At 48.2% G+C, this 27014-nt stretch overlaps 1 protein-coding gene across 2 annotated transcripts in view; it reads left to right on the top strand.

Annotated features, from left to right (window-relative positions):
- TOP3B (DNA topoisomerase III beta) overlaps window positions 1-27014 on the top strand; it is a 195793-nt gene that overhangs the window by 153374 nt on the left and 15405 nt on the right. For both annotated transcript variants that reach the window (XM_063964784.1, XM_063964785.1), the window contains 4 exons: window positions 1651-1779; window positions 9710-9859; window positions 11628-11728; window positions 17268-17469. In XM_063964784.1, coding sequence (XP_063820854.1) covers window positions 1651-1779; window positions 9710-9859; window positions 11628-11728; window positions 17268-17469 — 582 coding nt within the window. The remainder of the gene's footprint in view (window positions 1-1650; window positions 1780-9709; window positions 9860-11627; window positions 11729-17267; window positions 17470-27014) is intronic.

Raw genomic sequence — 27014 nt, 5'->3', positions numbered from 1 at the left:
TTGTGTACGCTCGTCCGGGCACTGTATCCTAACTGAGGCTTGGAGGAGGGTAATAGGGGGAGGAGCCAGTGCACACCAGGTAGTTCTAAAGCTTTACTTTTGTGCCCAGTCTCCTGCGGAGCCGCTATTCCCCATGGTCCTTACGGAGTCCCCAGCATCCACTACGGACTACGAGAAATAGAATTATCGGTAAGTAAATTCTTATATTTCCAGGGAATGCTGCGCATTCAACCTCCTCTTGTTCCTCCTACAGTGCCTTGGGACCTAAGTTTAGTTTTAAAGGCCCTTCAAGTTGCCCCATTTGAACCACTTAAAAGAGTGGATTTTAAATGGTTGACAGCTAAGGTTCTCTTTCTACTGGCCATGGCTTCAGCTAGAAGAGTTTCATATTTAGGCGCATTGTTATGTCGTCCTCCATTTCTGATTTTTTTTTTATCCAGATAGAGCAGTTCTCAGAACTAAATCTGGGTATCTTCCTAAGGTAGTGTCTAAATTCCACCTTAATGAAGAAATTGTAGTCCTGGCTTTCCAGGGGCCGGACCTCTCTGCGGGAGATGCATCGTTGGACGTAGTCCGTGCCTTAAGGATCTATGTAGATCGTACCAGTGCTATCAGAAAGACAGATTATCTCTTTGTTCTCTACGGATTTCACAAGAGAGGATAGCCTGCTGATAAGCAGACACTGGGGAGGTGGCTTCAGATGACTATTTCGGAAGCATTTTCTCAGGCTGATCTCCCGGTTCCGGATAATGTCTCTGCTCACTCTACTCGTAAAGTAGACCCATCTTGGGCAACACAACGTGGTGCTTCAGAAGAACAGATATGTAAGGCAGCTACATGGTCTTCCATTAACACATTCATTAGACATTATGCCGTAGATACCTTTGCCTCTCAGGACGCTGAATTCGGGCGAAGGATTCTCCTGTCTAATCAGGAGCGTCCCCACCACTAAATTGCTTTGGGACATCCCAATGTATCCTGTGGACCCTGCGGGAGAAATATACGTTACGGTAAGAACTTACCGTTGATAATGGTATTTCTCCTAAGTCCACAGGTTCCACAGGGATCCCACCCTGATGCACCTGATTTGAGGATCCTTTTACTCACTAACCTCTTCCCTCTTGTATGAAAGGGTGTGTATGTGTGGTGTTCTCGCCTGATTAGGGCTCTACATGATGCTCCTGCCTTAAGCTTTGGAAAACAACTGATTTGCATGAGCCAGGAGGCGGGGATATATGGACGGGCCCGCTGCATGCTGGGAGGCCAGAAAGCTTTGACCGATTGGTGCAAGATCCGCTGTCGCTCAACCATATCCCAATGTATACTGTGGAACCTGTGGACTTAAGAGAAATACCGCTGTCAACGGTAACTTTTTACCATAACGTATATTTTCATCTTTGCCATCGTTACATTCTGAAAATCCTTTTATATCCTGGATTTTATTTTTTTCTACATGGGTATAAATAATGTGTGTTTGAGTATTGTTTTGTATGTTAGATTGTTGTGTTTCTTGGTACTGTTGTACAGTCATGTATAGGATTTGTTATATATGTTTCACATTTCCTTTCTGATTCATACTGTAGTCCATGAGCTATATGTTCCTGTTTGTTTGATGGGTTATCATAATGCAGTTCACCTTATAACCCTTAGGTACGGATGCCAGCATCCCCGTGCACATCAACAATGTCTGTCAGCGCAATTATGTAACAGTAGAAAGTGGGCGCAGACTGAAGCCTACCAGCTTGGGCATTGTACTAGTGCACGGCTATTATAAGATAGGTAAGTACAAACAACAGTGCTGGAATGACTGCAGGAAGCTAGTGTACAAAGCGCTGTTAATGTAAATCTATACTACAGGTAATAGGAAATCTAACATGTATGAATTGTATCTGGCTGAGATAATGCATGGAATACACCCATCTTAATTTTTATGTTCTAATCGTCTGTAAAAGCATGTTCTGTTTATTAAACTGGTAGAATTAGAGGGTCATAGACTGTGCATTTTAAGAAAGAAAAGAGCAATTGCTTTCAAATCTGTTTTCCCATATCAATATGATATCTGAGGGATTTAGTGCCAATCCAGACAAGCTGGAGATATGTACTGGCAATTGCGGTTGTCTGGTAGATTTGATAAAGTGGCTTAAAACACTAATACCCCTTTCACATCGCCAATGCCGGATCCCACCCGGGAAATGGAAACGGGTCCTTCCCGGCTGGGATCCGGCATTGGACGCTAACTGCAGGCTTCCCGACCCAGCAATTTGCCGGGTCTGTTGCCATAGCAGGGTCGGGCGGACCCTGCAGCGGAGTCGGCGCTGGGAGATGAGCTCATCTCCACGCCGCCTCTCCCTATGTAGTGAACTGGTACTGGAACCAGATCACGCTATCACTGACCCGGTATTCAACCCAGGAATAACACTGCTTTTCAGACGAGCCGAAAGTTCGACCATGGCCCTTTCACACCGCACACGATCCATGTTATTTGTGCAATGTGAAAGGGGTAAAATGCCCCACTGGTACAACGCAACAAAGTTTCTCTAGCATGCCTAAGGGATACTGGGGATCACTTAGTATGATGGGGTATAGATGGGGTCCAAAGGAGCCGGTGCACTTTAAATTTCTTCCACTGGGTGTGCTGGCTCCTCCCGTCTATGCCCCCTCCTACAGCTAGTTTAGAAAAATTTACCCTCAGGAGAGGATGCACACTCTGGAGGTCCAGAGGATTTTTTTCTTCAGTTTGATTTAAACTTATTATTATTTTCGGTATGCTGTTTGGGCAACAGCATACCTGCACCATAGGAGTAAGGGGGGGGTCACCGGCCTTTTAAGGCATCAGAGCCGCTTCCCCGCTGCAGGACCACCGTCCTGAGAGGTTGTTGTACAGCGGGGCACTGCGCCTTAGCGGTCGCAATCGCGGCACGCCACACACCGCTAACATTAGCCTGAAGGTGGGATGAGTGGTGCGTACACACCGGGGGCCCCGATAGGGGGTTCCCGCAGTTACCGGTGCGGCGCAATCGCTGGGGTGGCATACGGTTGCTCCCCGGATCGCCCGCTATAGCCCCCCTGTGTACTTTGGCCAGCGGTGGTGAAAACAGGTATTCATACCTCGTTTTACACCACATAGGAGACATTGCCAGCATAAAAATCACTGTAGCTCCGGCACCATTGGGTGGGGGAGCGGAGCTACCTCAGAGCTAGACCAGCAACATTTTGGCGCCTTCCTCTGCTTATAGCTGCAGCAGCAGGGACCACAGCTCCTTCCAGGCACTCCAGATACACAGGAAAGCTGGTACAAGAGTGTAATTAAGGGGGGGAGCCGCATATATAATGCTATAGTGTCCAAAAAAGGACAAAACTCCGGTATTACAACATGTTACAGGCAACCTGCAGTCTTACTGAGTCTGCTATGGTTGGGTGTGCTGGTTTCTCTCTCTGGGTCTCCTCCTCACGTACAATTTGAGCAGGCTTGTTGTCTATATCTATACTTGTCTGTATATGTGCCATAGAATATGACATACGGATGGTGTAATGGTTAGCATTACTGCCTCACAGCACTGAGGTCATGGGTTTGATTCCCACCGTGGCTCTAACTGTATGGAGTGTGTATTTTCTCCCCGTACTTGCTTGGGTTTCCTCTGGGTACTCCGGTTTCCTCCCACAATCCAAAAATATACTGGTAGGTTAATTGGCTACCAACAAAATTAACCCTAGTGTGAATGTGTCTGTGTGTACATGTGATAGGGAATATAGATTATAAGCTCTACTGGGGCAGGGACTGAAGTTAATGGACAAATATTCTCTGTAAAGTGCTGCAGAATATGAGTGCGCTATATAAGTAACAGGTAGTAATAATAATAATAGTGTGTGTGGGTGTTATATTGTAAACATGGTAAAACACCAATTATGCACTGTATGTCATACCAGATTCTCTCCCTCAGTAGCTGGTCCTCTTTCATGTGAACAATGCAGTCAGTCCTCCCAGGTTAGTGAGGATGTTGTGGGGAGGTCCAGGAGCCATCCTGGCTAGGTGCTATAAAAACCATGATGGCAGACATGTCATCTCCGTTCACTGCAAATAGTCAGAAGACACAGCAGCTGCAGCAGACCTGGCAGAGGCAGATGACAGACATAAGCGTGGGCTCCCTGATATATTTTCAGAATCTGATGGAGGAGGACAGGAGGAGGGGAAGGACTGGATCCTATTACTGAGGATTCATCTCCTGCACAGGGGATTGAGCCCATCATAATTGCTATCAGGGATGTGTTAAAAATCCCATTGGAAGATGTAGCAGCACAGCAGTCGTTATTCGCAGCACAGAAAAAGACTAGCGTTTCTTTCCCTGATTCTAAGGAATTCAATGACTTGTTTAAGTTAGCCTGAAAAAATCCTGACAAAAAATTCCAGTTGACTAAACGCTCCCTTAACACTTTCCCATTTTCTCCAGAAGGCAGGAAACACTGGGAAGATCTCCCCTGCAGTAGAAGTCTCTGTCTCCCGTCTCTAAAAAAGTGGTGTAACCGGTTCCTGGATCCTCGGCCTTGAAGGACACTGGGGATAGAAAGATTGAGACTACGCTCAAGTCCATTTACACAGCATCTGGTGCATCACAAGAACCTGTGCTAGCAGGTTGCTGGATGAGGCATGCCATTCACACCTAGACGGGCCAGATTCAGGAAGGCCTTGCGGGGGGAAAATATGTCTCTGGTGATTATGGTTACTCTGGTAAAACACATTCAGGACACTGCACGAGTCCTGTGCGACTATTAAAGAGATAGGTGCTATTAATGCTAGGACTACTGCTATGACAGTGTCTGCACACAGAGCTTTGTGGCTGCACCAGTGGATAGCGGACGCAGATTCCAAGCGCAGTGTGGAGGCTCTCTCTTTCTCAGGGGAGTGGCTCTTCGGGGTTGAGTTGGATACTTGGATTTCAAAAGCTGCTGCAGGAAAATCCACATTTCTCCCCTCTGGGGCCCCGCCGGCTAGGCGCTCCTACCCGGGGCCATCTACTCAGTCTTTTCGGACTGCTATGTTTTGTTCTAGAGCCAGAGGTGCTTCCAACGTTACACGAGGCACCAGAGGTAAGCTTAGAAAACAAGCAGCTGCGGGTTCCCAGGAACAGGGCACTGGTTCAGCTTCCTCGAAGAACTCAGCATGACGGTGCACCCCCCACCCCGAGAGGATCTCGAGGTGGGAGCTTGGTTGCGTCACTTCAGCCGCGTCTGTGACAGCTCCTGCCAGAGCTAATTTCTCAGGGCTACAAGCTGGAGTTCGACATTGCTCCTCCCCACCGATTTTTTAAAATCAGGCTTACCAGCTTTGGAGGATACGCAAGTTACACTGCAACAGGCCATCCAGAAGATGGTCCAGTCCCAAGTCATTGTTTCTGTGCCGCTGCTACAACAGGGGGAGGGCTACTACTCCACCCTGTTTGTGGTTCCAAAGCAGGACGGTTCGGTAAGGCCCATTTTGAATCTAAAATCCTTGAACCCTTACCTAAAGGTTTTCAAGTTCAAGATGGAATCCTTGCGAGCAGTGATTTCAGGTCTGGATCAACAAGAGTTCCTGGTTTCGCTGGATATAAAGGACGCTTATCTCCATATCCCGAATTGGCCACCTCACCAGGTTTACCTGCGGTTTGCCCTGCTGAACGACCACTACCAATTCCAGGCCCTGCCTTTAAGCCTGTCCACGACTCCGAGAGTCTTCACAAAGGTGATGGCGGAAATGATGTTCCAGCTCCGAGTCCAGGGGGTCAACATTGTTCCTTACCTGGACGATCTCTTGATAAAGGCGAGATCCAGAGAGCTTCTATAGGTCACAGTATCAACCGCACTAATCAGCTTCTGTCACATCATGGGTGGATTCTCAATTTGCAGAAGTCTCACCTGGACCCTACTTAGCAGCTCCTGTTTCTAGGGATGATTCTGGATACAGTGGCTCAGAAGGTATTACTCCCAGAAGACAAGGCAAGGACGCTCCAGGAGATGGTCCGTGCAGTTCTAAGGCCAAATTGGATATCCATCTTTGCATTCCGACTGTTGGGAAAGATGGTAGCCTCATACGAAGCGATCCAGTACGGCAGGTTCCATGCCAGAATATTTCAATTGGATCTCCTGAGCAAGTGGTCCGGATCACATCTTCAGATGCATCAGATCATACATCTCTCACCTCAGGCCATAATTTCCCTCCTGTACTGGCTACAGTCCTCAAACCTGCTGGAAGGTCGATGTTACGGGATTCAGTATTGGATACTCCTCACGACGGATGTGAGTCTGAGAGAATGGGGAGCTGTCACCCAAGGGGCCCAGTTCCAGTGCAGATTGTCAGCCCACGAAGCCCTACTTCCAATCAACATTCTGGAACTTCAGGCAATCTACAATGCTCTGCTTCAGGCCTCTCCTCTGCTCAGAGATCGAATGATCCAAGTTCATTCGGACGCCACGACGGTGGCTTACATAAATCGACAAGGAGAGACAAAAAGCAGAGCCTGCATGCAAGAAGTGTCAAAGATACTCCTCTGGGCAGAAAGAAACGCAAGAGCAATGTCCACCATTTTCATTCCGGGGGTGGACAACTGGAAAGTGGACTTCCTGAGTCATCACGATCTCCACCCGGGATAGTGGGGTCTCCACCATCAGGTGTTTCAACAGATCATTGACCTGTGGTGCTGCCCACAGATAGACATGATGGCTTCTTGACTCAACAAGAAGCTTCGCTGGTATTGCTCGAGAACCAGGGACCCTCAGGCAAGGGCAATAGATGCGTTGACGTCCTCTTGGACTTACCGGCTGGTCTACTTGTTTCCTCTGATTTCTTTGCTTCCGAGGGTACTAAAGCGAATCAGAAATCAAGGTGTCAAGGCAATTCTGATTGTCTCAGATTTGCCTTGGGTGGCGTGGTACGTGGATCTTCTGGACATGTCCGTTGAAGACCCTTGGCATCTGCCAATGAGAAAAGATCTTCTTCAACAAGGACCATTCGTCTGCCCGGACTTACGGCTTGGAGGTTGAGTGGACATCCTAGCTCACAAGGGACTTTCCAAGAAGGTTATTGCAACCATGGTTCAGGCCAGGAAGCCTGTGACGTCAAAGCACTACCATAATATCTGGAGGAGATATGTCTCTTGGTGCGAAGAACGTATGTATCCTTCTGCGGAATTTCACCTGGGACGCTTCTTGCATTTCCTCCAGGCTAGAGTGGATATGGGCCTACGTCTGGGCTCCCTTAAGGTTCATATTTCGTCCCTCTCTATTTTCTTCCAGAAGAAGTTGACAGTATTGCCAGAAGTTCAGGCCTTCTTGCAAGGGGTACTTCACATACAGCCTCCCTTTGTGCCACCAACGGCACCCCGGGATTTGGATGTGGTATTGAAGTTTCTAGAGTCCTCCTGGTTTGAACCATTGATGACGGTGGAGACAAGTACCTTACATGGAAGACGGTAATGTTGCTGACCCTGGCTTCTGCTAGGCATGTCCCAGAATTGGGGGCCTTATCATGTATAAGTCCATACTTGGTCTTTTATGGAGACAGAGTAGAGCTCAGGACCAGGCAACAGTTCCTGCAGAAAGTTGTCTCTGCATTCCACTTGAACCAACCTATTGTGGTCCTGTCTAGTTCTGACGCTTCTGTTCCTCCGGAGGCATTGGATGCTGTGCAAGACTTGAAGATCTACGTCAAGAGGACGGCTCGGATCAAAAGACTGATTCCTTGTTTGTGCTCAATGGTACGCAGAAAAAGAGTTGACCTGCTTCTAAGCAGTCCATTGCTCGTTGGATTAGGCTGACAATCCAACGGGCCTATGTGTCGGCAGCTTTATCTGTTACTCAGTCTCTGAAGGTCCACTCTACAAGATCGGTGGGCTCTTCCTGGGCGGCTGCCCGTGGAGTCTCGGCCTTGCAATTATGCAGAGCTGCTACCTGGTCGGGGAAGAACACCTTTGTGAAGTTCTACAAGTTTGATACCCTGGCCAAAGAAGATGCGTAGACGTCTACGCACATTCCCGCCTGTTCTAGATGCTTTGGGTCGTCCCCATTGTACTAAGTGATCCCCAGTATCCCTTATTGATGCTAGGGAAAATATTATTTTAATTACCTACCGGTAAATCCTTTTCTCATAGTCCATAGGGGATACTGGGCGCACGCCTCAGTGCGTGGCCGAGTCTGCAGGTTTTTCTACTGCAAAAGTTTACCTGTTCAGCTGTTGCTGTCTTTTTACCAGCCGTTGCTGGTCGGTTTATGTTGTGGTGTGCTCATGTGTGAATCTCACCACTCGTTATTGTTATGTTCCTTCTCTCAAGTATGTCAATTCTCCTTCGGGCACAGTTTTACCTAGACTGGCTGTAGGAGGGGGCATAGAGGGGAGGAGCCAGCACACCCAGTGGAAGAACTTTAAAGTGCACCGGCTCCTTTGGACCCCATCTATACCCCATCATACTAAGTGATCCCCAGTATCCCTTATGGACTACGAGAAAGGGATTTACCGGTAGGTACTAAAATCCTATTTTGTAGGTCATCGATCTTATCCTGAGAGCATTGGGGCAGATATATTAAGCCTGGAGAAGTGATAAAGCAGTGATAAGTGGAAGGTGCTAATGCACCGGCCAGTCATCTCCTAACTGTCAATTTATATTTTGGAGCTGATTGGCTGGTGCGTTATCACCTTGCATTTACCACTGCTTTATCACTTCTCCAGGCTTAATACATCTGCCCCAATGTTTCCAGTGGTGAGTAATTGATGATGCAGTGTTATTCCCAAAAAAAATTGCCAGCCGGGTGGCATTATGAAGTAGCAGTGTAATACCTTACCTTAAGAAAGGTATTACCATACTTTCCCTTTAACCTGGGACACTCACGAATTACACAGGTTTTCTAGCTGATAACAATCAGGTGAAATGCAGACTTGAAGTCAACCAACCAGCCACAGAATCTGTTGGCCGTTTTAAAGGGTGTGGATCATTAGATCGACAGTGTCTAGGTCGACCACTATAGGTCGACAGTCAGTAGGTCGACAGGGCTTGAAGGTCGACATGGTTTCTAGGTCGACATGTTCTAGGTCAAAAGGTCGACATGAGTTTTTCTTGTTTTTTTTGGTGTCGTTTTCTCCGTACAGTGACTGTGAAGCCCAATTAGTGTACCGCATCCCCTCGCCATGCTTCGGGCAAGGTGCCTCGCTCCGCTGCGCTCGGCACAGGTTACCGTTCCAATCGTAGTCCACGTGGATTGTGAAGTATGAAAAAGTTCTAAAAAAGAAAAAAAAATTTAAAAACTCATGTCGACCTTTTGATCTGTCAGCCTAGAACATGTCGACCTAGAAACCCTGTCGACCTTGAAAACATGTCGACTTAGTGACTGTCGACCTATAGTGGTCGACCTAAACATTGTCGACCTAGACACTGTCGATCTTCAGACCGGATCCCGTTTTAAAGGCATAATAAATGTAAGAGGCTTTAAATATAGGCTTACCATACTAACTAATTGCTGGCAGGGCACGTATACATTTTTAAAGTCAGCAGGTTATTGCCCACTTGCTGGCTGGACACACAGGATTGTATCCAGCAATGCAAGCTGATACACAGCACTGCACTCTGAAAGACAGTCTGCACTTTCCGTCTACCCTCTCTGAAATATTCCCAGTATCCAAACTGCGCCCAGCCTCTTAAAGATGCATTGTCTGAATGCTGTCTTACCCCTTTCTGTCTACTAGACCAGGAGCTGGTTCTACCAACTATTCGCAGTGCAGTCGAGAAGCAACTCAATTTGATCGCTCATGGGAAAGCAAATTTCCAGCAAGTCTTGGATCACACTCTGGATATCTTCAAAAGAAAGTTTCACTACTTTGTGGACTCCATTGCAGGTTAGATATTGTCCACTCTGTGATTTCTCATCAGAAGTGAGCTACGTTTGTGTTCTCACAGGTCACCGATGTAGAGTAATAAGCGTAACCTGAATAATGACCAAACAAGTGTCTGTTCTTAAACTAGAAAAATCATGGAATACTAAATAGAAATGAACTTGTTGGTAATATTGCAATGAATTTAGATCATTTTAACTTTATTCCTTTAGTACTGTTTATATTTCTTTTTAGTTGAGGGCCAGATTTGTTACTGTATTGTTTGTTTAAACTTTTAGGGCATTTTTGGTTAGAGAAAATAATCTCCTGTGTGTGGGGGATATCATTATTAACCACATTTCAGTATATTTGCCCTCCAAAAGTAAGTGGCTAAAAAGTCTTAAGCTGGGTACAGACTGGAGCGATCTAGGTCTGATATGTCACCTTCGGCCAAATCAGAGCGACATATTGTCCGGGCCGCTCAGTGTGTATTGACAATCTGCGCATTCCTGTATGAAATATCATCTGGGCGGATGCGCTGCACGGCCAACCGTACAATATCGCAATCAGCGCCATGCAGTGTACACATCTATCCAGTGTGTACCCAACTTTCTGGAAATTTGTGTTTATTGTGCATACTCCCACTTAATTGTTACAAAGCTAATATTTATTCTGTTTATTGAGACCTGCCATTGTGTAATAAGCAGCTCTTATTAATTGTGGCTTAATAATTGGGTTGGGGGATTGGCAAATTCCAACATTTCGTAAATCCACTAGGAATTTTAATATGTAGGGTTTATTCTGATCTGCCGACAAATCATTGATAATCAAAGTTCAGCGGAACAGGGAATTGGACCTTAGATGTATGGCCCTGCATAATGTGGTCCATACATCTAGCTGCGATTGCCCTTTCTGCTGATGCGCAGATTGCCAGACTCCAATGATCGCTGTTTTGTTGGTGGATGAGCCAATTCATGTAGATTTTTTTCTGTCCCTTCAACAAATCGGCAATTGTCGGAGTTCACTGATCAGATCGCCAGTCATTGGATCAGCAGAACGGGAATCGCTGTAAGATTTTTGACCCGCATTACATGGGGCCATATATCTTCAGCTCAATTCCCCTTTCTGCCGATCAGCGATCTGATTGATGGACTATGTGATTGCCAATTTGTCTAGGGCTCAGCAAAAAACCTTGTTAAAAATCCCTGACTCCCTGATTCCGATCAATTTTTGGGTTGAAATCTGCAAATCCAGGATTTCCAACATGTTGGAATTTTGCCAATGACCCGTCATTGTCAAAATGGGGAATTGCCCCAATACTTACCTGATGTATTGGCCCCTTTAGTATAGGAAATGTTTATTTTTTCTAAATATTTTATGGTATTTTCCACCCACCCAACAAGTAATTTGGAAGGAATCTTATGTTGAACACCTGCCATTTGTGATTATATCGCCTATTTTTGACAACCAGAAATGTAGGCAATTTATTTGATTAGAGGGGAATTGGTTTAACCCCTAATTAGCAGCCATTGGACACTAATTGGGATGTGCTGAATATTCTCTTCTGATTTATGAAGCTACGTCGGTTTCGTGTCAGCAGAGAGCAGTTTGTTCTTGAAGCATTGAGCACAGCTGCCTGTCATGCTGTGTTGTTTGGTAATTGTTCACTATTAGAATTTAGGCTATTGGAGGTTTTAAAAAAAATTGTCAGTGAGGAAATAAACCTCCTGAGAAGGATTTAAATATGTTGATGTCACTATAGCACCCTGATATTGTCTTCATTACCTCTAAGGAATGGACGAGTTAATGGAAGTTTCCTTCTCACCCTTGGCTGCCACTGGCAAACCCCTGTCTCGCTGTGGTAAATGTCATCGCTTTATGAAGTATATACAGGTATGGTCTTTTTTGAAAAAATATTTGTGAGAAAAGTGTTGACTGCACTAGAAGATTATTGTATGGATTCAATAATTTTATGACCCAAAACAAGGACACTGATGTAATAAACACTATCCTTTGCTATCTTTGGTTTTGTTCCTGGCTTTGGTGCTAAATACAGCAAACTGTCAATGAAAACTGGTATTCCCACTTTTTCTGTTTAGCGACATGCATCAGGAGCTTGAATTGTGGAACAATAATGATTCCAAGTTCCAGAATTCAAATAGAAAAAAATCATGACTGTTATGGGTAATTCTAGATAAATGGAGCCACTGAGTTATATCCATTATGTAATAGCCACACGCATTCTCATATGCATGTGGCTATTGTGAAGTTCATCGTTTCTCAGTATTTCATTATCATGCAATTATGTTACGTGTTTGCCTGGAGATGTGTGGTACTAATATTTCTTCACTGAAAGAGAGCAACCTTTGTTCTAAACACAGGCATTTCCACACAGTTTTATTTCTCCATCTGCAGTAAATGAATTATGTTCCACCTGCTGACTTTTGTAACCAATAACCCTACTGCTCCTTCATTCTTTGTTTCTCTAGCATCCATAAAGGATATTGGGGGAAACGAGTACGATGGGGTATAGGCAGGGTCCAAAAGAGCCAGTGCACTTAAAATTTTCTTCACTGGGTGTGCTGGCTCCTCCCCTCTATGCCCCCTCCTACATGCAGTTTAGAAAAAAGTGCTCTCAGGAGAGGATGCACATCTCTGCAGGTCCAGATAGTTTTCTTCAATTTCATTTAAATCTTTTATTTTTTTCGGTATGCTGTCTGGGCAACAGCATACCTGCACCGTGGGAGTTGAGGTGGTGGTGGTGGTGGGGGGGGGTGGGGGCGGTCACCGGCCTTGCGAGGTGCAGAGCCGCTTCCCCTCTGCAGGACCACCGTCCTGAGGAGCTGTTTGTTCGGCTGGGCACTGCGCCTTGGCTGTCGCAGTCGCAGCACGCCACACACTCCTAACCCTGCTGAAGGTGACATCGGTGAGTACACACTGGGGGCCCTGCTAGGGGGGTCCCCGGTTCAAAGTGTGGCTGATCACGGGCACGATGTACGGGACCCTCCCTGGGGGGTCCCGCTAGGATCCCCGTGACTGCACTGGCAAAAACATGCTTAATTAAACACTTCCAATTCCAGGCACTACCCTTCGGCCTGTCAACAGCACCGAGGGTATTCATAAAGGTGATGGCGGAGATGATGCTTCAACTCCGGGTCCAGGGGATCAATGTGGTGCTTTATCTAGACGATCTTCTGATAAAGGCAAGATCCAGGGAACTTTTGTTGCTCCATATCGACCGCACCATCCGTCTTCTGTCCGACCATGGGTGGATCCTCAACTTACAGAAGTCCCACCTGGAGCCAACGCAGAGGCTCCTGTTCCTGGGGATGTTGCTGGATACTGTGGCACAGAAGGCGTTTCTACCAGAGGACAAGGCGAGAATTCTTCAGGAGATGGTCCGCATGGTGTACCGACCTGCTCGAGTATCCATCCATCTTTGCATCAGATTGTTGGGGAAGATGGTCGCCTCATACGAGGCGATCCAATATGGAAGGTTCCATGCCAGAACATTTCAATTGGATTTCCTGAGCAAGTGGTCCGGATCACCTCTCCAGATGCACCGGATGTCCCTCCTGTGGTGGCTTCAGTCCTCCAATCTCCTGGAGGGCAGGAGTTTCGGAATTCAGGATTGGACCCTCCTCATGACGGATGCAAGTCTGCGAGGATGGGGAGCTGTCACCCAAGGGGCACAGTTCCAGGGCAGGTGGTCATCGCACGAAAGCCTCCTTCCAATCAACATTCTTGAAATTCGGGCGATCTACAATGCTCTGTTTCAGGCATCTCCTCTGCTCAAGGAATGGTCCGACAACGCCACGGCGGTGGCGTATATCAACCGACAAGGAGGGACAAAAAGCAGAGCCTGCATGCGAGAGGTGTCAAAGATACTACTCTGGGCGGAAAGATACGCAAGAGCCATCTCAGCAATCTTTATTCGTGGGTTGGACAACTGGGAGGCGGACTTCCTGAGTCGTCACAATCTCCACCCGAACTCCACCATCTGATGTTCCAGCAGATCATCGACCGGTAGGGTTGCCCACAAATAGACATGATGGCTTCTCTTCTCAACAAGAAACTTCCCTGGTATTGCTCGCGGACCAGGGACCCTCAGGCGAGGGCAGTGGATGCACTGGCATCGCCTTGGCCGTACCAGCTGGTCTTCCTGTTTCCTCCGATCCCATTGCTCCCAAGAGTGCTAAAGCGAATCAGGAATCAAGGTGTCCAGGCAATTCTAATTGCCCCGGATTGGCCTTGGAGGGCGTGGTACTTGGATCTTCTGGACATGTCCATCGAAGACTCTTGGCCTCTACCACTCAGAAGAGATCTTCTTCAACAAGGACCGTTCGTCTACCCGGACTTACAGTACGGCGACTTCGTTTGACGGCATGGAGGTTGAGCGGAACATCCTAGCTCACAAAGGCCTTTCCAAGAAGGTTATTGCAACCATGGTTCAGGCCAGGAAACCTGGGACGTAAAAACACTATCATCATATCTGGCTGAGATATGTCTCTTGGTGCGAGGAAGGCACGTATCCGCCTGCAGAGTTTCACTTGGGACGTTTCCTGCAGGCTTTTGTGGATAAGGGCTTATGCCTGGGTTCCATTAAGGTCCAGATTTCAGCTCTCTCAATTTTCTTTCAGAAGAAATTGTCAGTGTTGCCGGAAGTTCAGACCTTCTTGCAAGGGGTACTCCATATACAACCTCCCTTTGTGCCGCCTACGGCGCCCTGGGATTTGGATGTAGTGTTGAAATTTCTACAGTCCTCCTGGTTTGAACCTCTGATGATGGTAAAAGACAAGTACCTCCTATGGAAGACGGTGATGTTATTGGCCCTAGCTTTTGCTCGACATGTCTCGGAATTGGGGGCCTTATCGTGTAAAAGTCCGTACTTGGTCTTTTACGAGGACAGAGTGGAGCTCCGACTAGACAGCAGTTCTTGCCGAAGGTTGTCTCCGCATTTCATCTGAATCAACCTATTGTGGTTCCGTCCAGTTCTGACGCTTCTGCTCCTCCGTAGGTTTTGGATGCTGTGCGTGCTTTGAAGATCTATGTCAAGCGCACGGCTCAGGTAAGAAAAACGGATTCCATGTTTGTGCTTTATGATGCGCAGAAGAAGGGTTGAAGCAGCTCGTTGGATTAGGCCAGGCATGTCCAAACTGCGGCCCTCCAGCTGTTGTGAAACTACATATCCCAGCATGCCCTGACACAGTTTTGCTGTCAGAGACTGCTAAAGCTGTCAGGGCATGCTGGGATGTGTAGTTTCACAACAGCAGGAGGGCCGCAGTTTGGACATGCCTGGATTAGGTTTACTATCCAACAGGCCTATGTTACCTGTTCTTAAGTCTCTGAAGGCCCACTCTACAAGATCAGTGGGCTCTTCCAGGGCGGCTGCCCGTGGAGTCTCGGCCTTGCAACTATGCCGAGCTGCTACCTGGTCGGGGAAGAACACTTTTGTGAAGTTCTACAAATTTGATACCCTGGCCAAAAAGGATACCGAGTTTGGGCAGGCGGTGCTGCAGCAGTCTCTGCATGTTCCCGCCCGTTCTGGAAGCTTTGGGACGTCCCCATCGTACTAGTTTCCCCCAATATTCCTTATGGATGCTAGAGAAAATAGGATTTCAATACCTACCGATAGATCCTTTTCTTGTAGTCCATAAGGGATATTGGGTGCTCGCCTTAGTGCGTGGACTTTTCTGCAGGTTCTTGTTCTTTAGTTACCTGTTCAGCTGCTGCTGTTACCAGCCGTTGCTGGTTGTTATATGTTTGTGGTGTGCTGGTATATAAATATTACCACCCTTTGTTGTCATGTTTATTCTCTCATACTGTATATGTCCTTTCTCCTTCAGGCATGTTTTTACCTATAACTGCCTGTGGGAGGGGGCATAGAGGGCAGGAGCCAGCACTGCCAGTAAAGAAAATTTAAAGTGCACTGGCTTCTTTGGACCCCGTCTATACCCCATCGTATTAGTTTCCCCCAATATCCCTTATGGACTACGAGAAAAGGATTTACCGGTAGGTATTAAAATTCTATTTTTTTTTCTAGTACCGTATATACTCGAGTATAAGCCGCCTTTTTCAGCACTTTTTTTTATGCTGAAAAAGCCCCCTCGGCTTATACTCGAGTCAGTGCCTGGGAAGGAGGGACACGGACGCAGGAGGGACATAGGAGAGGCGCGCGCTGTGCCCTCCGTGTCCCTCCTTCACAAAACAGCGGGGGAGCGGGGAGGGTAAGTTGTACCTGGCACTGGGGGAGCATATTTGGCACTTTTGGGGGGGCGGCATATCTGGCAGTATGAGGGCATATCTGGCACTGTGGTAGCATATCTGGCACTATGAGGACATATCTGGCACCGTGGGGGCATATCTGGCACCGTGGGGGCATATCTGGCACCGTGGGGGCATATCTGGCAGTGTGAGGGCATATCTGGCACTGTGGGGGCATATCTGGCAGTATGAGGGCATATCTGGCACTGTGGGGGCATATCTGGCACTGTGGGGGCATATCTGTCAGTATGAGGGCAGTGTACGGCTAGAGCTGCATTTCCCCCCTAGGCTTATACTCTAGTTAATAAGTTTCCCCAGGTTTTTGTGGTAAAATTAGGTGCCTCGGCTTATATTCGGGTCGACTTATAATCGAGTATATATGGTACTTTGCATAGGGGACACAGGGCCTTGGGTCCTAGTTTCAGTTTTACCTGTGTTATATTCCTTGCAGTGACTGAAACTGCTCCACTGAGTGGAAACCTTGACATAGTTTTTCACGGACACAAGGTCCTTCCAGCCTAAAGTAACCTATGGCATTTGTATCAACTAAGAATTAGTAGTGTCATCCTTAGCAGGCTTCACTCACTGTATTTGGTTCACTCACTAGGGATACATTTGTCCAGTGCAGTGTTCTGCTTGTTCTCTTTAGTCTGCATGAAGGGAGAATACATCACCTCTTCTCAATTGATATATGTCTGGTTTTGAGCAGCATGTCTGCAGGCCTTTTCTGTGGCTGGCACACTGAGCCAGGTCCTTTTTCCTCTGCTGTAGGGGGACACGCAGTCTAACGTACACATAAATCCTGGGCCTCTGCTTCTGGTGGGTTCTGTGTATTTATTGGGCTAGTGGTGAATTGAGGAGGAGTAGTTGAGCAGTAAAGTCATGGGGTAGAGTAGGAGGATTATTACCCCCCATCCTCCCACTCAGTGTCTGGGGTTTAAATACTGGAACATATATTATCATTTGTATCCCTCTATAGAATCAGGGAAAGGATTTCCACATTTACCTCAAATTAAAGCTGTACTATATATTTTCTGGTTGTAATCATTCAGTAGCTTGTACACAGGCATATACCAATTTTTTTTTATTTTATTTTTTTACAGTGCACCTGTAGTATTTACAGTATTGCAGGAGTCTAATCCATTCTGACTATGTTCTTTGCTTCCAGGCCAAGCCCAGCCGTCTGCATTGCTCCCACTGTGATGAGACCTATAGCCTGCCCCAAAATGGGACCATCAAGCTGTACAAAGAGTTGCGCTGTCCTCTGGACGACTTTGAACTTGTGCTGTGGTCTTCAGGGTCGAGAGGGAAAAGCTATCCACTGTGCCCGTACTGTTACAACCACACACCTTTCAGAGACATGAAGAAAGGTTTGTTGAAAGGTTTATGGCAGCCTTCATCTATAATGCAGCTTAATCCAGTTCTTCCCTGACTTGTTCTCTGCTACATTTATCCTGTGACCACACAGCAGCCACACTATTAAGAATATGATACAAAGCATACACAAAACATTTCTCCTTACAGAGCATTCAACAGAGGTTAACTCAGGATTTTTACAAGTGTGTTTCTAAATGGTTGATTTCAGAAAAAGCATAAAAATATAGCAGATCTTCCATAAGCCACAGTCCATTTTTATAGCCATCAACCCACACACTTGGCCTCAAACCTTGTTATGTGCCCCTTATAAGGCCTAATAGACCCCACTACATGCCTTCAGACTTCCCAACATGCCACTTCTATGCCCATCAGGCCCCATACAGACCTTCTAGCATGCCCTTTATAATGCCCAACTGATCTCCACACTTGCCCTCAGACCACCCCACTTGTCTTTTGTATGGCCATCATTAGACTTCCCTACATGGATTTCCAGACCTTTGTAACAAGCAGCAATCGGCTCAGTTCTGTTCTCCTGACTTCTTTGCTGCTTTCTCATTCTGTGTTAGTGCTCTGCAATGTTGGGACTGCCTCCCTTAAGCTGATGATGCTACCATACAGCCATTTGGGTACCATCTCAGAACATGTGCAAGGAAGGCTATGACCACGATTGTGATATGATCACACCCTACTTTGTGTGTCTGAATAACTGCCAGTGTAGACATTAAGGGCAGCATTCAAATGATATTTCTCTTACGTCCTAGAGGATGCTGGGGTCCATATTAGTACCATGGGGTATAGACGGGTCCACCAGGAGCCATTGGCACTTTAAGAGTTTAATAGTGTGGGCTGGCTCCTCCCTCTATGCCCTTCCTACCAGACTCACTTTAGAAAATGTGCCCGGAGGAGCCGGTCACAGCAAGGGGAGCTCTCCTGAGCTTCCTTGGTAAAAGAGTTTTTTTGTTTTGTTTATCTCTTTACAGGAGGCTGCTGGCGACAGCCTGCCTGCATCGAGGGACTGAGGGAAGGGGGGGGGGGGGGGGGCAGTGTCCACTCTGCGGGGGCTGAGTCACTGCCTCCGCTTACTGGACATTGAGCTCCAGAGGGAACGATTGCGACCCGCCATAGGGGACCGCTCGCCCCACCAGCCAGCTGCCACCCCCTTTCAGAGCTGAAGTTGGCGAGAAAGTCACTGTCCCCCCTCACAAGCGGGGGGTCAGTGTGAAGTAGGCGGCTTGCTCCAGAACGGCTCAGCGGTACTAAGTTGCGGTGCTTGGAGGGGCGCCCTGAGCCTGCTCCAGACCCTAACTGACCTGTCCAGCCTGTCGGGGTCCGCGGATTTCAGCCAGCAGCAAAAATCCTCCGGCCCAGTATAATCTAAAGAAGAACGGGAAACCGGTGCCATTGCGGGGGCGGAGCTTCTCAGAGCGGACCCAGCAGCATTCAGCGCCATTTTCCTGCCTGCAGCTCCCTGCCAGCGATGTCCAGGTCCCTCCAGAGCACCTCCAGCGATCTGTACGGTACCAGGAGGGTGTAGAAGGGAGGGGTGTCTGTGAAGGGCTGTGTCACCTATTAAGGGACTCAGTCAGCGCTGGTGTGGGGTCTCCCTATACCGTTAATAGCGCTGCATGTGGGTTGGCTCCAATCTCTGTGTGTCTCTGCCATTCTTGGGGGGAAACTGTCTACCCAATACCCTGTGTGTTTGTGGGGTGTTTGGTATGTGTGTGTGACAACATGTCTAGGGACAATGTTTCATATGCTGCAGAGGATTTGTCTTCCCAGGAAGACTCCATTCCATGTAATCAGGATTGCACTGTTGTAACGCAGATCCCTGCTAGAGAGCCAGAATGGTTGGTCTCTCTGAGGGGGGCTATTTCTCAGATTTCTGACAGGGTTGCTAGGACTGAGCATGCCACTCAGATCCTACAATCCTCTATGGTTGTGTGGTCTTATACTGCTTCCTCGGGGTCCCCTGCGGTACATTCTCAAAAACGTGCGCTTGCATTGCTGACGCAGGATGACACGGACACCGACTCTGACACTGCAGACGGTGATGGGGATGTGTCGAGGGGAACAGCATCACTTGCTAAGGGGGTGCAGTTGATGATTGAAGCTGTGAGGGATATTTTACATATTCCTGACACAGCTCCTGAGCAGGTGGAGGAGGCCTTTTTTACAGATAATAAGAAGAACCCCCTCACCTTCCCGGCATCCAAAGAATTAAACGCTATCTTTGAAAAGGCCTGGGAAACTCCAGAAAAGAAATTTCAGATCCCTAAGAGGGTCTTGGTTGCTTTTCCCTTCCCAGAGGAAGATAGGAGGAGATGGGAGTCCCCGCCGATAGTCGACGCCTCTGTCTCCAGGCTGTCTAAACAAGTGGTGTTACCAGTCCCGGGATCTACCGATTTGAAGGACCAGGCAGATCGCAAGGTGGATGCTACGCTTAAATCCATTTACATGGTTTCCAGGGCTATATTACGGCCTACTATAGCCTGTGCTTGGATTGAAAAAGCTATTGCCAAGTGGTCAATCGCTCTGCAGGAGGAATCGACTACGATGGATAAAGGTGACGTTGATTTATTTTTACGCCATATTCAGGATTCTGCAGGATTCCTGGTAGATTTCATGAAGGACCTGGGTTCCATGGCTGCGGGGATCTCCTCCATGTCCGTCTCGGCTCGCAGGAGTCTCTGGCTGCGCCAATGGTCTGCGGACGCGGAATCCAGGAAGAGTGTGGAGGGCCTACCCTGTACAGGTCAGGCTCTCTTTGGGGAGGCGCTGGATACGTGGATTGCTACGGCTACAGCGGGTAAGTCTACTTTTCTCCCCTCAGCTGCACCGGCTACAAAGAAGCCTTTTACGCCAGCCACGTCTCAGTCCTTTCGGCCCGCGAGGTCTAGAAAGAACAAGCCTTCGAACACCTTCTTCAGAGGTGGTCGTGCCAAAGGAAAGAAACCTGCCCCCGCAGGTTCCCAAGCCCAGAAGCCCGCTTCTGATACCCCTAAGTCCTCCGCATGACGGTGAACAGCTAGGCCTGGAGGAAGGTCAGGTGGGGGCAAGACTCCGGCATTTCAGCCATGTCTGGGTGTCATCTGGCCTGGACCCCTGGGTCCTGGATATAGTGTCCAGGGGGTACAGACTGGAGTTTCAAGATCCCCCACCTCACCGTTTCTTCAAGTCAGGCTTGCCAGCTCTGCTGGCGGACAGAACAATTCTTCTGGAGGCCATCAGAAAATTGATGGTGTCAGAGGTCATTGTCCCAGTTCCACTTCAGCAGTGGAACAAGGGTTATTATTCGAACCTTTTCTTGGTACCAAAACCGGATGGTTCGGTACGACCTATTCTAAACTTAAAGTCTTTGAACCCTTATCTCAGGGAGTTCAGATTCAAGATGGAATCTCTGAGAGCTGTCATCTCAAGTCTAACGGAGGGGGAGTTCCGGGTGTCGCTGGACATCAAGGATGCTTACCTCCACATTCCCATTTGGTCACCGCATCAGGCATATCTCAGGTTTGCACCGTTGGACGATCACTATCGGTTCCAGGCGCTGCCGTTTGGCCTCTCCACAGCACCAAGGATTTTCACCAAGGTGATGGCGGAGATGATGGTTCTCCTCCGCAAGCAGGGGGTGAACATAATTCCGTATCTGGACGATCTCCTGATCAAGGCGTCGTCCAGGGAGAGGTTGTTGCGATCCATCACGCTGACGACACAGCTGCTCAGGAAGCACGGATGGATCCTGAACCTTCCAAAGTCTCATCTGGAGCCGACAAGGAGGCTTTCTTTCCTGGGAATGATCCTCGACACGGAAGTGCAGAGGGTTTTTCTCCCGGTTTAGAAAGCATTGGTGATTCAAACAATGGTCCAGGATGTCTTAAAGCCTACCCAGGTATCGGTTCATCAATGCATCCGCCTTCTGGGGAAGATGGTTGCCGCCTACGAGGCTCTGCAGTACGGCAGGTTTCATGCTCGACCTTTTCAGCTGGACCTATTAGACCAGTGGTTGGGCTCTCACCTACACATGCACAAGAGGATACGCCTGTCTGGAAGGCCGAAGGTTCGGAATTCAGGACTGGATCCTTTTAACCACAGATGCAAGTCTAAGAGGTTGGGGAGCAGTCGCTCTGGGGGAAACCTTTCAGGGAAGGTGGTCGGATCAAGAATCCCTTCTCCCAATAAACATCCTGGAGCTAAGGGCCGTGTACAACGCCCTTCTGCAAGCAGGACACCTTCTACAGCAGGGCTGGCCAAACCGGTCCTCGAGATCTACCAACAGTTCATGTTTTCCAGGCCTCCTGGATATTTGAAGAATTGTCAGTTAGGAATGAATGCAGCACATCTTAATTAGTAATTACTACACCTGTGCACCAGCTAAGAGATCTGGAAAATGTTAACTGTTGATCGATCTCGAGGACTGGTTTGGCCAGCTCTGTTCTACAGGATCGAGCTGTTCAGGTGCAGTCGGACAACGTGACCATGGTGGGCTACATAAACCGACAAGGCGGAACGAAGAGCAGGGCTGCCATGTCAGAGGTGTCAAGAATCCTCCTCTGGGCAGAAAGACACGCGGTGGTGATGTCGACAATCTTCATTCCAGGAGTAGACAACTGGGAAGCAGACTTCCTCAGCCGCCACGATCTCCATCCGGGAGAGCGGGGCCTCCACCCAGAGGTGTTCGAGGAGGTAACCGGTTAGTGGAGGGTTCCTCACATAGACATGATGGCCTCCTGCCTCAACAAGAAGCTGGGGAGGTACTGTTCCAGGTCAAGGGACTCTCACGCAGTGGCGGTGGACGCACTGGTAACACCGTGGGTGTTCACATCAGTGTATGTGTTCCCTCCACTTCCTCTGATTCCAAAAGTTCTTCAACTGGTAAGAAGAACAAAGGTTCTGGCAATTCTCATTGCTCCGGACTGGCCAAGGAGGGCTTGGTACGCGGATCTACTGGATCTTCTTCTGGAGGATCCAAGGCCGTTTCCTCTTCGGGAGGATCTGCTACTGCAGGGGCCTGTTCGCCTATCAAGACTTACCATGGCTACGGTTGACGGCATGGCGGTTGAACGCCAGATCTTAGCTCGGAAAGATATCCCGAGTGAGGTCATTCCTACCCTGATACAGGCTAGGAAGGGGGGTAACGTCTAAACATTACCATCGCATTTGGAAAAAATATGTTTCTTGGTGTGAGCCCAAGAAGTTTCCTGCGGTGGAGTTTCAACTTGGAAGTTTTCTCTTTTTCCTGCAAGCAGGGGTGGATATGGGACTGAGATTGGGCTCTATCAAGGTCCAGATCTCTGCTTTGTCCATCTTCTTCCAAAAACAATTGGCTGTGCTCCCTGAGGTTCAGACCTTTTTGAAAGGGGTTCTGCACATCCAGCCTCCCTTCGTGGCGCCAACGGCACCCTGGGATCTTGATGTGGTGTTGCAGTTCCTGAGTTCTGCTTGGTTTGAGCCTCTGCAGGAGGCTGATCTCAAGTTTCTCATGTGGAAGGCGGTCACCTCGTTGGCCTTGGCTTCTGCGCGACGTGTGTCGGAATTGGGGGCTTTATTTTGTAAAAGCCCCTATCTGATCTTCCATGAAGATTACTTAGAACTTAGGACTCGTCCACAGTTTCTGCCTAAGGTTGTATCTGCTTTCCATATCAACCAGCCTATTGTGGTGCCAGTGGCTACTGACTACTCAATTGCTTCAAAGGCCTTGGATGTAGTGAGGTTTTTGAAGATTTACGTGAAGAGGACGGCTCGTCATAGGAAAAGTGACTCTGTTTGTCCTCTATGATCCCAAGAAGATTGGGTGTCCTGCTTCTAAGCAGTCGATTTCATGCTGGATCAGGTTCACTATCCAGCACAGCATGCTTATTCCACGGCAGGATTGCCGTGTCCGAAATCTGTAAAGGCCCACTCTACTCGTAAAGTGGGCTCTTCCTGGGCGGCTGCCCGGGGTGTCTCGGCTGTACAACTCTGCCGAGCAGCTACTTGGTCTGGGTCGAACACGTTTGCCAAGTTTTACAAGTTGGATACTTTGGCCTCTGATGACCTCAAGTTTGGTCAAGCAGTCTTGCAGGAGCCTCCGCGCTCTCCCTCCCATACTGGGAGCTTTGGTACATCCCCATGGTACTAATATGGGCCCCAGCATCCTCTAGGACGTAAGAGAAAATAGGATTTTGCTTACCTACCGGTAAATCCTTTTCTCTTAGTCCGTAGAGAATGCTGGGCACCCGCTCAACGCTGCGTTTTCCTGCATTGGTTGTATAGTTCAGTACTGCCTGGTTCCTAGGTAAGTTCTGCGTTATTTAATGTTTCAGCTGTTGCTGAGTTGTTCCGGCATGGTGGCCGGATTTGCTTGTTGTGTGAGCTGGTATGAATCTCGCCACTATCTGTGTAATTCCTTCTCTCGAAGTATGTCGTCTCCTCGGGCACAGTTTCTAGACTGAGTCTGGTAGGAGGGGCATAGAGGGAGGAGCCAGCCCACACTATTAAACTCTTAAAGTGCCAATGGCTCCTGGTGGACCCGTCTATACCGCATGGTATTAATATGGACCCCAGCATCCTCTACGGACTACGAGAAAAGGATTTACCGATAGGTATCCAAAAACCTATTTTCTCTGGCAGGGACCACAGGGTATCCACAGGATAACAATGGGATATGATGAAGCGACAGCGGATTTGCACCAATCGGTCAAAGCTTTCCGGCCTCCCAGCATGCAACGGGCCCGTCCATATATCCCCGCCTCCTGGCTCAGGCAGGTTTTTTGTTTGGTGCGGCAGGAGCCGGACCATGGTCAGAGGGCTACTGGTTTTTAGCAGCCCTAAGCTGTCTTATTTTATTTTTATAGTCTTACTATTTTTCTGAGCAATCTTTCTAAACAGCATCTTATTCGTTCTTTAGAAAGAGTCGCTCCAACAACTCTCCGCCGGGTCGCGACAACGCTTACCCACGAGTCCACTGCTGTTTCGGCGGGCGTCTGTGTCGGATATACTAGCAGGTCCAGCAGACGTTACCAGGCTGTGGCCGGAGTACGGTGAGAAGGTAAGGCATCGGTACCGCTTAGAAGGGGAATACAGACACAGCCGGACTGTTTTGGGAGGAGACTACCAAACAGTCGCTGACGTGGCTGCCACCTCGGGTGCACCAGCGCTAGGCCTTAGGGATAATTGGCTCCAGGAATAGTATGAGGCCGCGATCCCTAGGGTTGATGTCAGCAGTGGGGAGTCAGATGCTCTCCTGGTCGCCCCTCCCCCCGATTCATGACCAGTTTCCTCCAAGTCTCCCGCCATGAACTGTTTCCTGCTTCCGTCTCAGACGCTGTACACGAAGGGGACCCAGTCACAGCATAGGCGGCTGTGTGACTGGTGCGTCTGTGTTCACTGAGCGTCTGTGTTCACTATGGGTTCATCTCAGCGTTCGCGAACGTATTGATCGGTCCTGGATGCGAGGCGAGTCTCCCTGTATCCCACTCCACTGAGTACAGGTAATACAGCACTAAGTCTCTACCTTTTTGAGTATGAATAGTTAGATAAGTGCCTATTGCATACGAGTCTGTATACATTTACTGTTGTTTCTTTCGCATTGCGTCTGAATATGGTAGATCTGTTTAAACATGATTCAGTAATATGTTCTACATACTTAAAATGTAGTTGACGTTGATCATGTGCTCATATTGCTTATTATACTAATGTATAATATGTGACTGACTGCTAGTGTGATTGCTGACTTTACTATATTCTGTCAGTTTTGTTCTATTCCGATCCTCAATGCTGGTGTATGGGTAGGGTCGGATTGTAGGTCACTTTAAAAAGCTTAAAGTGATTACAGTCACAAATTGTGTCGTACACTGTGGAAGTGTTGATTATTTATCATGTCTAAGAGCGGCAACAGTGAGGAAGATACACTCACAGCAACACCAACACTCATATCATGTTTGTCCTGCAATGCTGTGTTATCCTCTCAGGATCTGGTTCAGGATGGTTTGTGTGCAAATTGTTTTGGCTTTCACCAGGGGTTCTTGAAAAATACAAGGCAGATTCAGGTGCAGGTTGATCCACCTTGGGCTATGTTTGCACAGACTTTATCCAGTATAGCTGAGCGGATAATTCTTCCAACTCCTGTACCGGGGATAGGTTACACGATCAACCCTTACATGCAACTTCCCACCTGTGGTGTATCACTTCCAGCAGCTGCCTCTCAAAAGAAACAGGCTGATAAGCCGGTGGTAAGTAAATCTTCATCCTCACAGGCTACACATGGTTCAGATGAGTATTCATCGGAGGATGAAAGCTCAATTAATTCTACTTCGGCATACGAAGAGGAGGAGAAAGGTCTCAGCTCAGTGGATATAGCGGAGTTAATTAAAGCAATGAAAGCCATTCTATTCTTAGAGGATTCAGTGGAGCCTGTGTTAAAAACCAAGACACCTGTGTTTAAACATCCCAAAACAGTTAAGACTGAGTTTCCAGGGTCAGATCAGCTGACTGAAATCATGGAAGAGGCTTGGGCTACGCCTAATAAGAAGTTTAGAATTCCTAAGAAATGGAATTCCAATTATCCTCTTCCAGCTGGGGATTGTTTAAAGAAGGGAGATGGCTCCTAAAGTAGATACGCATGTGATTCAATTAGTGCGAAAATCTACATTACCTTTGCCTTCAACATCATTAAATGATGTCATGGATAGGAGAGTGGATAGTTTTCTAAAAACCATTTTCTCTGACGTCCTAGTGGATGCTGGGAACTCCGTAAGGACCATGGGGAATAGACGGGCTCCGCAGGAGACTGGGCACTCTAAACAAAAGATTAGGTACTATCTGGTGTGCACTGGCTCCTCCCTCTATGCCCCTCCTCCAGACCTCAGTTAGAATCTGTGCCCGGCCAGAGCTGGGTGCTCCTAGTGGGCTCTCCTAAGCTTACTAGTAAAGAAAGTATTTATTAGGTTTTTTATTTTCAGTGAGCTTCTGCTGGCAACAGACTCACTGCTACGTGGGACTAAGGGGAGAGAAGCAAACCTACCTGCTTGCAGCTAGCTTGTGCTTATTAGGCTACTCGACACCATTAGCTCCAGAGGGTTCGAACACAGGCACCTGTCCCCGATCGTCTGTTCCCGGAGCCGCGCCGCCGTCCCCCTCGCAGAGCCAGAAGAACAGAAGCTTGAAGACGACGAAATCGGCGGCAGAAGACTTCTGTCTTCATTTAAGGTAGCGCACAGCACCGCAGCTGTGCGCCATTGCTCCCAGCACACTTACACACTCCGGTCACTGTAGGGTGCAGGGCGCTGGGGGGGGAGGGGCGCCCTGGGCAGCAATTGAAGTACCTTTTGGCAATGAAAATACATATATACAGTCTGGCACTGTATATATGTAAAAACCCCCGCCATTTTTTCACAGAAAGCGGGACAGAAGCCCGCCGCTGAGGGGGCGGGGCCTTCTTCCTCAGCACACCAGCGCCATTTTCTATTCACAGCTCCGCTGGAAAGAAGCTCCCCAGGCTCTCCCCTGCAGTATCCAGATACACAAAGGGTGAAAAGAGGGGGGGGCACATAAATTTAGGCGC

Source organism: Pseudophryne corroboree, chromosome 1 (assembly GCF_028390025.1).
Source record: "Pseudophryne corroboree isolate aPseCor3 chromosome 1, aPseCor3.hap2, whole genome shotgun sequence".
NCBI classification, from domain to species: domain Eukaryota; kingdom Metazoa; phylum Chordata; class Amphibia; order Anura; family Myobatrachidae; genus Pseudophryne; species Pseudophryne corroboree.
Note: the sequence above shows the minus strand (reverse complement) of the source record. Positions and strands in the feature narration are given on the sequence as shown.